Source organism: Plectrocnemia conspersa, unplaced genomic scaffold (assembly GCF_051122295.1).
Source record: "Plectrocnemia conspersa isolate PC_06_02 unplaced genomic scaffold, ASM5112229v1 ptg000011l, whole genome shotgun sequence".
NCBI classification, from domain to species: domain Eukaryota; kingdom Metazoa; phylum Arthropoda; class Insecta; order Trichoptera; family Polycentropodidae; genus Plectrocnemia; species Plectrocnemia conspersa.
Window position 1 is genome coordinate 8,651,788 of NW_028277175.1, and position 13,142 is coordinate 8,664,929.

Here is a 13,142-nt window from a genome sequence, read left to right on the forward strand (position 1 = left end):
CTGGTCACCATATGATATGTATAAGCTATAATAATTTTAACAACAAAGAATTTTCCAACACCTTACAACTTTATTAATAATTTTAAATATAATTCTATAGATGTCTCATAAAAATTAAATTAGCAAAACTAGTAAAACTATATTAATAATAAAAAATACATAGATGTCAGTATATTAATTAAATAAATTAGCTAAGTCGTAAACCTTTTTTAGAATATTAAATTCTGCTATATTTTCAAAAATTATGGGTACTAATTGTCATCGTCCAACACATAATTTTTAAGGTTAGGTTTTTAAATTAGCTAAATTAAGTTATTTAATGCTTAGAAGAGTAAAACCCCATGAATAACTCTTTGCAAGGAATCTACTTAAAGGAAGATTATAATATTTGGAACAAGATTTACCTTACTTACCTGACTTAAAAGCAGGGAATCGAACCGTTATTTTTTTCGTTCCAGTTTAATCAAAAATATATATATCGTTCCGGATTTAGTTCCGGAAAAAATATCGGTTTTTGCTGTTTTCGGTTCAACTCCTTGTAATTTATTTTTAAATGTTATTATTTGTACTCCCTCTGTCCCATAATAAATGTAGTTTAGCGACAGGGTGGTGACGGGTGGCAATTAGTTACAGATTGAGCTGCTGCAGTAATATTTTATTGCGATATAAAGTTGTTTACGTGGTGAAATAGACGATTGCGGAAGGACGGAAGGAAGTTGCGAGCCTCGCCAGAGTTGCCACTCAAGAGAAAAACCGTCACACGCCCGTGTTACTGCCAAGTTTTGGCCATGATAAAAATCTAAATATAAATATAAACAGGCTCCAAAGTAGCAAATGAATATTTAAACGGGAATTATTGGCGAATGCAGCTGTAAGTTACGTTGTAGAGCAAAATTTGCGAAGCCTTCAATCAAAATCAATATTTCATGACATCTGTCATTTGTTTTGACACGTCTTTCTTTTTTTAGGTTAAACTAATTATTACTGTAGCGCATGTAAGTTACCTTTAAAAAACAACCTTAAACCTTTTTTGGAGAGCTGGCGGGGACGCTGCAGTCTAATCCTTAGCCATAATGAGAGAGAGGGAATGTTGCCAGTTCTTAAGAACACCCGCTTTTAAGTTGAGCAGTGGTATGGCAGCACTGAGAACTGTCAGAACGCCGCCACATTACGAATTATAATTATTTCTTCTAATTTCATCCGCTGATCGAAATCAATTGTTTTTTTTCAGTATTCAATTGTTTTACTTGTTCAGTTCAGTTTATTGTATAAAAAAACGAATATTTGCAGAAAAGTGCAATTACGTTAGCTGCAAAACAATTTAAGTGCAACAGAGTGACCATATCAAGAATTTGGAAACGTGCTTCCGAAAATAATTGACACGGTGAGTCTTATGTTAATGTTGATTCTTTGAAAAAACAAATCTGTGAACGTTAATGCAAACGTTATTTACTTTTGCTTCTATTATTAAGAGGGAGTATTAAAATTTTATTTTCTGACATATTATAATGTATTTTATTTAATCTATTGTTTATAAGCAAACTATATTACTTGATATAATAATATAATATTAATGATAATAATTTATAATTAATTATAGGAATAATAATTTGCACTATATAATATAATATATAATATCAATATAATTTATTCAACGTAAATTCGTATATTCATGGTTGAAGTATATGTTTATTTATTTATTTTAAATAAAAAATATTAAAATTTCCTCTAATTATTAATATACAATTTATTTTCAATTATTCGCAAAATTAACTTTAAGCCAGAGAAAGGTATTTCAACACTAATTTGTGTTGCTGGAGCTAATGAAACCAGCATTGCAATTTTGTAAAATGAGGATATGTATTTTTATTTCCCTCCCAAAATTCTAAAACATATTTTTTTCTGACAAATCTTTATACGTGCATAGTTAAAGTTATTCAATATGAATTCAATGTCCACATCTGTAAAAATTGGAAGTCTATGTGTGTTCATTGCTAATTCTTCACTTCTTAAAAAATCCTCTAAATCGTCTACCCTTTTCATTAGGTGTTTCACAAAAATTTTTTTTTTTAATTATAATTGGTACCAAATATTTTTTAAATGTTGCCCAGCTTGTATATTCTGGATAACGCTCACTCGCTCGCAACAAACTTGATTAAATTTTTAATGAATTGAATTAGGTAGTTAGTAGTACATTTGTCGAATTATCGTGCGCAAACAAATATTGCTGTTTCAAATGACTGAAATGTTAGCAAATTTGAAATATTACTATAGACATCTATTGACAATATAAGAAAATAGTTCATCTAATTTTCAAACCTCATCAAAAAAAAAATGTGCAGTTGGCGGTAACCCAGAGTAGGATTATGTGTGACACATTGCAAAATAAAATTATTTAAAAAAAAGTCAGAGCTGGCAGATTTTTGTATTTATTCGACAGTATTGTAAATATTGGAATATTTTTATAATAAATGTTGTAATATTTATTTTTTGAATATTCTTTTTAATCAATAAATGTCGGTAAGCAATTTTAATTTATGTAAGTCTTGATCCAAAAAAAATGAAGTTTTTCTCTATAGCTATATAATTTTTATATTTTAATAATATTAATTTAATATAATATATCAAAAATAATTTCTTATATTTGTTACTAGATGTCACTAGTTTATCTATCTCAAACTCGAACTTAATCTTGGTTTTACAGAACAGGTTTTATTAAAATTAAATGTACTGATAGTAAGTATTATTTGATAGTACTATTTGCATTTTAAGCTAAGGTGGACATGACATTAAAATTAAAAACATAAATATTCATCAAAATTTTATTGATTAAAAAAGGGTATAATATTCATAGAAAAATATGTAAAATCTATATAATAATAATAAGTAAATATCCTATAAAATAATTTTCATATATGTATTTATAATCTTAACTTTTAACAATATACTATTTTTTCATTACAATAATACTGGAAGACAAATAATTAAATGATTCTTATTTATAATAAACAATATAACGAAAACATTAAAGCTAGATTTACCGGAGGTAAATATAATTGAGCAAATACATATGTATTTTGAAACGACTTATTTGCTAAGATATTGCATATAAAAAAATATAATAAATTTTGAAGTAATCTAGATAAATACGTACAACTTTGAGATCATAATAAGCATTGCGTCAAGTACATACATACAAACTAAATCTAAAATACTAATTAAAGCTTTACTTCGAGGTCGATGATAATAAGTAATTGATCACCAAGGTCGCCACATATTGTCTTCTTGATCGCTATCAGAGTTTTCCGGTCTCATGTTGGACATACTTGCGGTACCATTATTAGCATGTGAATATCTGTATTCGTAAAACTTCTGAGATGATGTTCCACCGTTATCGACATTATGAAACTGTTGCCGCTTATATTGATCTTGTTTTACAGAACTGGTAACTTGCATATCGCTGATTGGTCTTATTAATACTTTTTTGGGATGAATGTTCCTGTAGTCCGCTGTTCGTTTCTTCATGTTGTACGTTTCTTCAGACTGTTCTGATGCATAATGTTCCTGTTGACTTGGATTATATTTTATTACGTTCTGAGGTATACTTTGTTCATAGCAGATTTGAGATTGCTTAGCAGGAACGTCTTCAATGAGTCTCGGAGAATAATGTTTGTATTCGGCTTTAGACTTTTTTCTTAGATCGATCGATTCGTTTTGTCCGTATTCAGTTGTATACGGATTTTTATATGTTGTATTGGGTCTTTGATAATGACGCTCGTTATGGGATTGTTCATAAGTTATCGGCAAAACATTCTCTCTGATTTCATGTTCTTTAGTCTGTCGTCCGAGTATTTGATCCCTTATTTTCTTCATTATCACGTGCTTTACTTCAGCGTCATATTTCTTTTTAGCTTCGGCGTTTCCGACGGTGTTTTTGTATTCGTGTGCATATGCGTTGTTGTATTGAGATTGAGATGGATTGTTATCTACGGTCATCAAAAGACCAGTCATAGGTTTTGATAGATCTTGAACGCTCGGAGTTGAACTCATGGTATCGCACATTAATGGAACATAAGGTGAATTTTTATTAATTGGAACGACTTCAACTGGCGATCCTTGTTGTGATGAATGATGCGGATTTCTCGGATATTCTCTTCCGCTTGATCCAGACCAAGAGCTCCTAGCCGATGGAGATATAGGCGGTGAGAAAGTTTGCCTCGGTGGAACTTGAACGCTCAACGGCATCTCAGATATTTGCGAAGTCAAATGCCTAACTAAATTCTGACTGATCTGCTTATCAATCTCTGGCATCGATAGAATAAATTGGCACGCTTCAGCAGCACATTGACCGAATCCAGCTTGGAAGCGTTTTGCATCGGCAATCGGATCTTTTGGACTGTGTAGTTTAGTCAAATGGCGAACGGTCAGTTCTAATATGTCAGCCTTTTCTAATTTGCTTATGTTATCTCCTTCCATCTGATTAAATAAAAATATATATAATTAATTCTAAAAAATAATAATAATAGAAAAATGTTGAGAGTGTAAATATTAATTACCTCGAAAGCTCCCACCATTAAATCTTTGAGTTCGTCTAAACATCTATTGATTCTAGCTCTTCTCTTTCTTTCCAATAAAGGTTTCGTGATTTTCTTGTAGCGAGTTGTCCTCGAAATTGAAGGCCTTCCATCATCAGGACTCACCATCGTCATTTTTATGTTTTATTTAATTATAATTATTTATTTAATTAAATAGCATCTATAACAAAAAAAAATATTTTTAAATATAAAAATAATTTATTTATTAATTTATGATATGATATGTAATGCTCATAATTCAGTTTTTTACGGTTAACTTATACATAATTATATTAAAAACTAACACAAATTCCATGTTGCTATTATATAATAATTATGAAGTATTTCATTAATTAATATTTATTAATATATGTATATCTCCAATTCAAAAAAACAATAATATTAATATGTTATAATAACATAAATAGTTTACAAATATTAATAAAAATGTTATTAAGGTTGGGAATCACTAGTTAAATTTTATTACGATATCGCGGACACAAAATTGAAATATAATGGTGTAAAAAATATCTATTCTTGTTTTATATTATACTTTATATTAAAATTATTATCAATTAAAAATAAAATAAAATAATAAATTCATGAATTAAAAGACATTTTAAGATATAAAATAAAATTACCATTAATTAATATTTTAAAGCGAATATGATTATAATATTGGTTATTCTATATAGTACAAAATTATAAACTTTATTTTCTTAATTCAAGTAATAATTATTTTTAATTTATCAAATACATATTTTTTTTATATACATAAAAATTGTAAATATTATTTTTTGCCTTTTATAAATAAATATTTTATTTCTTACCAATTAAAATGTAGTGAAAAATATGTATTTTTAGCATAATTTAATATTATTTTCAATTTTTTAATTATATATATATATATTAATAATTATACATTTTAATCGTTTTAGATTTATTACATAGATATTCAATCAAATAAAATCTTACCTTATGCAATCACCAAAAATAGTAACAAAGATAATTCTCGCGTGCGTAAAAACTTCGTTTTCCAAACGAGCTTTCGCCACCCCAAGTCGCACCACCAACTTCCCCGAAGCTCGAAGGAAACTGAAACTTCTCACCGTTTTCCACCTCCACTTCCTCAAACACCTTCTCGCCTTAGATACCTCCCATCTCTTTCTCTCGCGTTGAAACCCTTATAGCGACAAACGAAAGAGCGAGAAAAACGATACGCGCCTTTCAAAGCAACAAGCACAAATACATCTCTTTCTTTCTATCGCACACATTTATGACTCGCGTAAAAGAGACGAAAGACTATTTACTTTATTATTTCGTAGTTCGAATAAGAGATGGCGTCTGGGTTACTGAGTTCTATTTTAAAATCGAATTCACTGAAAAACATCATCACTGGTTTAATAATTATATTTATTTAAAACAATAAAATACCATAATTTAATGTTATGTAATTATTAATCCATAGTTTCTTAACTTCGCAAAAATTTTTCATAACAACCGTAATCGAAATATGAATAATAATAAAATGAAAAAGAAAAAACTTATCTCTTTCTCGATTATTGTTTAATTTATTGAATATTCATTTTAGACATTTAGGAATATTGATAGTAGAAGTTGATTGTTATGAAGAATATCTGAGTAAAAACAGTAATTTTATTTGTTTGTGCTCTTTGATTTGGATTTCGGATCAAAAACACTGCATATTCTATACAACTTGTTCACTAAAAAATATTAAATAGGAAAAATATGAAGTATTTTTAGTAACTAAATTTCTGACAATCGCTTTGCTGTGATATGACTAATAGTGTTTTTATCAAATTAAACCATTGATAAATGGGAATTTCAACACAAATATCAAAATAAATACAGTCGATTTCGCATAATTAGGGCAGCCGCTTATTTGGACCAAATTTCAATAAAGTGATTATTTGGTGCACTATTATGTTTTATTAGCAAAAGATAATAATTTAAGACCTTATTTGAAGAACAACATTTTATATAAGAGAATATTTTTTTTCTTTGATTACAATTTAATTTACTACGTTTGAAATATAAACATTAAATATTGAAATATAGAAATAAAATAATACACACAAAAAAAGATGAAAAATAAAAACCTGGATATTAGTCATAGTTGGTCAGTTTTTTACATTGGCTGTCTTATTTTTTAAATATATTCATAAGCAATTTGCTTATATTTACAGCTAAAGCTTAATATATATAATACATGCTAGCATACATTACAAATACTAAAAAATAAAAATAAAACATGTAAAATAGGAAGAAAAAAAAAATAGCAAAAAAATATTAGAAAGTAATTCAAATATAATCGAACCCTAGATCTATAAAAGTTGTATCGACATAGTACATCCCCTTTTGATAAGTGATCAATTTTGTACATTAGAATTTGTCTAAGATCGAAATTTTTACCCACAGGAACTTTAAAATATGCTTTTTTTTCATAGAATAAAAATGTTCAATATCTAGTTTTTCTAGAATAAAAGGCGTTGGTGTTTTTCTCGCCTTCAAAATATTTTTGTACAAATCTTTTGGTACATCAGAAAGAACACTCTAGGGTTACATACAATAAAGTCCGTGTCGTTTTTGATTTCTAATTAGAATATGTATTAAGTAATCAATTTTTGTTTGTCTTCTAGCTCCTGGTTTCACCGTCATCATTCCCGATAAGTACTTCTAATCTGGTAAGTCCTTTGACTTTATATTAAAAAAACGTTTAAACAAACTCATTCGAGTGATTTCATCAACATTTTCAAAACATCGTAACAGACGATATATGGTAAATAATCATATTTAATTATTCGATAATAAATATGATACAGTTAGAATAAATAATATTTTGACAAAATACTGTATGATTTTATTTATTTATTTTATTTTAACATGGAATAAAATACGGTTCATTCAGTATTTTGTTATCTAAAATAAAATTATTATTAAAAGAATTAAATTTCGATAAAATGTAAAAAGTAGTAGTAAATATTATTTGTAAATTTTTTTTTTTTTACAAAAAAGAATAATTTACTTTTTATTTTTTCCCATATAGTATGTACCATACATACCGATGGCTAAAAGTGTAAATTTTTAACTACACTTTTGGATGAAAATGACTTGACAATGGCATCTATACCTACACATGCTCAAAAAATTGCTATCTCAAAAATTTCATATCAAAAAAATTGATATATCCAGTTTTTTGTTTTATTTTTAAGTGAAACATATACATTAATTTTATTTTACAATTTGTTGGGTTGGGGTTATATAATTTATTTTAAAGTTTTGTTTAAAAATCTATATTTTTATTAGTAATATTGACTATTTCACTTAAATTCTGGTTCAAGAATATAATAAAGTTTAAGAAAAACATTCATTCTGAATTTTGTCTTTAACTTCGCTAATTTGAGCCAAAATGTTTAGACAATATGTGTCCCAATTAAGCGGGATTGACCATTCATTACAATTCAGGAGACACCCAGTTGGTCCTTATGCCTTAAAAAATCAACAATTAATTTGAGTATCAATGAATAAACAACTCAATTCTTTACGGTGATTAAAAAACAAACTAAAAAGTCGTTCTCCAGTTTACACAGCAGTGTTTCCTTGCACCAAATTTAATTTTTTCCTAGGTCCAAATCTGGATCTATATATGTATTATATATATGGAAACATATATGTTTTTATATTATTGCAATATAAATATATATTTGTATATGAAAAATATTTTTATTGATTTCTTTTAAAACAATTTGGGTCAATATTATATTATAGTTAAGAATTAAAATATAAAACAGTATTTACATGAAAGTATTGACTCTTATTTCATTTTGCCAAAGAAATCTAAAAAAATAAACATTTTAAAAAAATTGATAAGTCATAACGAAATGTTTGCTTCTCGTAATTCTTAAATCCGACCATAAAACTATACTGCCAAACAATAAATTCGTAGTGCTAATTGTAATCCCTGCCCCTTTTCGCACTACCTGCTATGAATGCAACTGTAAATTTAGCAGCTTTTTTCAAAATTACAGCGGCTATAAACCATTTACAATTTTAGAATAAATTTAATTTTTAACAAAAAACATGTTTACAACAAATTAAATTTTTATCGGCTTCATGCTCAAAATCTCAGATAAAATTGTTTCGCATGAATCGTATGAGATATTAGATCATTAAAATATATCTCATTGATGTTTTCTCGGCCCCTTTGGACACGTTTGTATCATTCATTAACCCTTTGTTATACATAGCATATTTTCCTGAAGTCTTGTTCAGCATTTGCAACATTCCACTATATTTTTAAAGCAATATTTAATACAAAAGCAGTTTATGTTTATGCTGTATATCTCAGCGCATAGGAAGGATTTATTGCGGTTGTCTATTATATTATTGTTACCTTCGGTCCAATTAGTGCCCTTTTTTGTAAAGTAATCATCAAATTCAAGTGAAACAACTTTCAAAAAATTTTACGCTTTATTTTTTAAAATACCCAGAGTCACAGATACTTGTAAAATATAAAGCACATCTTGACACAAATAACGACAAATTTTATTTGTTCTGAAATACAACGTGAACTTAATCGTTTTGTGCTAATCCTTTCGATAATAAAATTTAGAACATAATTTAATACTCCCCAAGTTTTTTATACAATTTGTTGTAATTATTGGATATGCTGAAGAACGAAATTTAAGTTTAAAAATGTATGAAAAATATTTAAAAAAACTTTTGCATACAGAAAAAAATTTAAAGAGGTTGTAGGTGACTAGGTGCATATAAAAACACAATCATCATTATCGCACAAATAATTACAAAACCTATTTATATTGATCTAATCCGTTTATTATGCTTATTTTCTCATCTAAAATAACCATTTAGTTACTTTTCTGAATATTTTTAGCTCCAATTCTTTAAAAAAAAAAAAAATATTAATTACTGATATTTTAGTTACAATTTTTTAGAACTACTTTATATAATGGAGATATGAGATTTTATAGCATATGAGAACAGAGCATTAACCAAAAGAGAATTTAGCCAACTTACATTTGCCATCAGTATGATAAATACTTTGGAAAAATGTTAATAAAACATGTATTACGTATAAAAAGTAACCAATGAGCAAATAAAGCGTTATCGATAAGCACAAATATCAATGTTGCCACTTGACCGATTAGTAATATTACATATAAATTGATAAAGTTGTTTTTAAGAGCAAAAATATACACCTATTAAATTTCTCACTGTACAGATTATATACGAGGTATACTTGAAAAGTAAAGAACGGAATTCAGAAAATATTTTTATATTCAGAAAGTAGTGGATTCTAAGATTACGCTTTATCTTTTGGTAAACATTTTATATTGAAGATTTAATTATATGTCTTACTAGGATCGTTGAACGTATATTAAAACATTTTTTTAATATTTATTTATTTATTGTGAATTTTCTGTTGCAACATGAAAGGCTTTATTTTGTAGCCCGATGCATTATAACTGGGTAAACATAATTATCAATTAAGTATGTAGTGACACCAAACTGTCTTTAAATCAGTGTATTGTAATCCATAGTAAATGTTTCCTTATTTATTAGTATTTAAACGATAAAATATAATAACACTAGTGTATCATAAAAATGGCGATAGGGTCAGTAATGAAATTGATGTCTTTATAATTGTCTATATATGCATATAGAGAATTTTTATATTCGTATACATTCTGACACTATCAGTATAATTTTCTATCGCGAACAGTATCAGACCAACTTTTATGAAAAAATATAATATATAAATAACATAATCTTAAGTAGCATTATATACGAGTACATTGATATTAAAAATTTTGCCAATAGTGGTTTTTAAACTTTTGATTTTTTAAATTATTCCATTCTTAGGACTTCCGAAGCTTTTAGTACACATATACAAAATAACCGATGTACTAATTCAAAATGGAAGAAGTTACGAATCATCATCAATCTCTCCTATATTTGTGTAATTAAGGTCAGCTACTCATTGGTCAGATACCTCGTAACATCATCATGATGTTTAAACTATGCAATTATTCATCCAAATTGGGCACTTATAAAAAACTGACATCTTCCAAGAACGAGTTGATCGCATCATCATCTCTATTGAGTTTTGAGAGTGTTGTAAAATCACTGCTTGGCATATGTCACGTTAAAGCATGCGGAAACATATTTAGTCACTGTTTGGTCATTCGCGCCTCGCGACAAATCGAATTAATACTTGAAGATAAACTCTAGACTGGGTCATAACCATTATAAAGATAAGACAAACGGATGTAATTTTTTCAATAATTATCAAACAGTTATCGATCGGTTTAGTTTACGATATATCAATATTTAATTGCGGGTGGTCTTTCTGACCTCTGTGTAGATAGCGGCCGTTGTTTATTTTAGTTTTTTTCTTTAAAGTGCGATATGTCGGGCGTGAATAACGATGTCGACCCGCGGCGAGGAAAGGTCAAAAGATACGGCCGCGAGCATGCGTTGACCCCACCTGGTTTTGTTTGTGTGTATGGGTCGCCATTGACCAGCCACTGGCCACGCGCATTCCTGACTATCGCGCGCCTACCTCGACCATTAACGATAAACACCAGTGAGCTTAAAGCTATGTGACGGCACTTACTCGGTATTCCGTCTGACAATCAAACGAGATTGACTGCTGACAATAGCCTGGTAACTGAGAAATAGGTACTATTCTATGCATACATTAACAATAATTGTTCGGTGTGGCAGTAGAACTCTTTGGCTGGATCGTGCAGCATCTAGACTGCAATTTATGGGTACAACAATAACTAAGGGCAGAGCCCCGGCGGTGAGTCCAGCTATACTGTAAAATTCTCTAAGTGAATTTTGAGCTTGATTGTTTGTTTAATACGACTATAAAAAAATAATAAAATAACACAGTCCTTACTTTTTGTCAGAATGTGTATGCAAATGCATTATCGTAGTGAAACATCCAATCCCTAGTCTTCACATTTCAGGTCATTTGCGTCTCACACTTTTATTAAAGTCGTCTCAAAACCTCGCAGGAAGACTTACTATGCAGTAAATATCCGTATCGATCAGCCTCTGTCTGTTTCTATTTGCATCTTCTGCCTCGATGTCTCTTCAAAGTCTGCATGTGTCTGCTCGTCTTGCTGCAGTATTTTATATTAATCGTTCGAGACAGATAAGGATATTTACGAACCAATTGCATTGCTTCTTAAACACACATCTAAAATGTGTTCACGCCTTAAGATAAACGGTTTAGTTCGATTCGCTTGATAATCGAGCGTTTTCACTGCGATTTTGTTGCTTTTTACCTGGACTAGAAATTCACTATATGGCAACACTGAGCAGCAAAGAAAACACGGCTTATTATCAGTTAAATATTATGAGTAGATATTTTTAATAATTTGTAATGCCTTATTAAAATATTTCGCACAAAGTATGTTTTCAGAAAATATATCGCAACGGTGGCTAATTTTTATATTTATTTGTAGCATAGAAAAGGTTAACTCATATCTATTATTATTTATTTTAGAAATTACAATATATTACGATGTTAAAAATATATAAAATGCAATTTTTGTCATGAGGCTTGGAATCATTGTTTTTCCAGGGCCCTGATTCGCTCTCGGTGGCCCTAATTATATCACATGTATTATATATGTAACAGACAAAGAATGAATTTCGAAAATACATACATTACCTAGGCAATGTATACACTGTCAAATCACTTTGGTTACAGTATACACAAGAGACTTTATGAATAATGTAACTAGTTATTGTATGCTCTCATTGCTCAATATTTGTTAAAGTATTAAAAATTAAATAATTTATATATTTAATAGGTATTTGAAATCATTTATGTAAAGTAAATCTTATTGACATTTTATATAATCCTTCTTTTTAAGTAGATATATTGTAGAGTTTTGTCCTATCTGTCCTACTCTGTGTGGCTCGCGATTGTCAAACACGCTCGTCTTTCAAATCTTGTTCGTTGTCGATATAACTAGCTCACATCTGAGAGTTCACACACTCACTAGTTGAAGCATACATTATTTAGTGAAAGTTACACGAAATGTAGCATTGTAAGCTTTAACTAAAACTCATAGTTAATGCATACTATGTCTATTCATTGTATATTTCATAAAAATATAACTGTAACATAAATAACAATTAGAGTACGGGTCCCAGGACACTACCTTGAGGTACTGTAGCTTAAATATTTTTAAGCATGTATGTGTGTATTATTTTCTATATACAGTGGACCCTCGGATTGCGAGTAACTTGGTTTACAATTAAATTGTTCTTTCTTGACTTTGCAGTGGGATCAGATTTTCTTGCTTTTGACGTTAATTTTTGACGCTCTTATGATGCGAGTAAAACAAAGTTTTCTTTTAATTTCCGCCATATATAACAATTTCTTAATACGGCAGTGATGATGTGTACATTAATCTACGTTGATCTATCAACATTTGTGCTAATTTACCGCCAAAAATATGTGATCCAATTTCCTCATGGACGAGTTAACACGCGCGTTCAAGTTTT

General features: G+C 28.7%; 1 protein-coding gene and 1 long non-coding RNA gene across 2 annotated transcripts; one reads left to right on the plus strand and one right to left on the minus strand.

Moving 5' to 3' along the window:
* Positions 1–1,249: 1,249 nt before the first annotated feature.
* On the plus strand, positions 1,250–7,420 carry LOC148229366 (uncharacterized). The gene is made up of 2 exons (XR_015811397.1): positions 1,250–1,384; positions 7,235–7,420. It is a non-coding gene; the product is annotated as an uncharacterized LOC148229366 (long non-coding RNA).
* Positions 2,913–5,671, minus strand: LOC148229367 (uncharacterized). The gene is made up of 3 exons (XM_088197747.1): positions 5,550–5,671; positions 4,557–4,755; positions 2,913–4,476 (listed from the first exon to the last, which is right to left on the minus strand). Exons 2-3 carry the CDS (start codon positions 4,707–4,709, stop codon positions 3,259–3,261), a joined length of 1,371 nt encoding a protein of 456 aa, XP_088053873.1. The 5' UTR covers positions 4,710–4,755; positions 5,550–5,671; the 3' UTR covers positions 2,913–3,258.
* Positions 7,421–13,142: the final 5,722 nt, after the last annotated feature.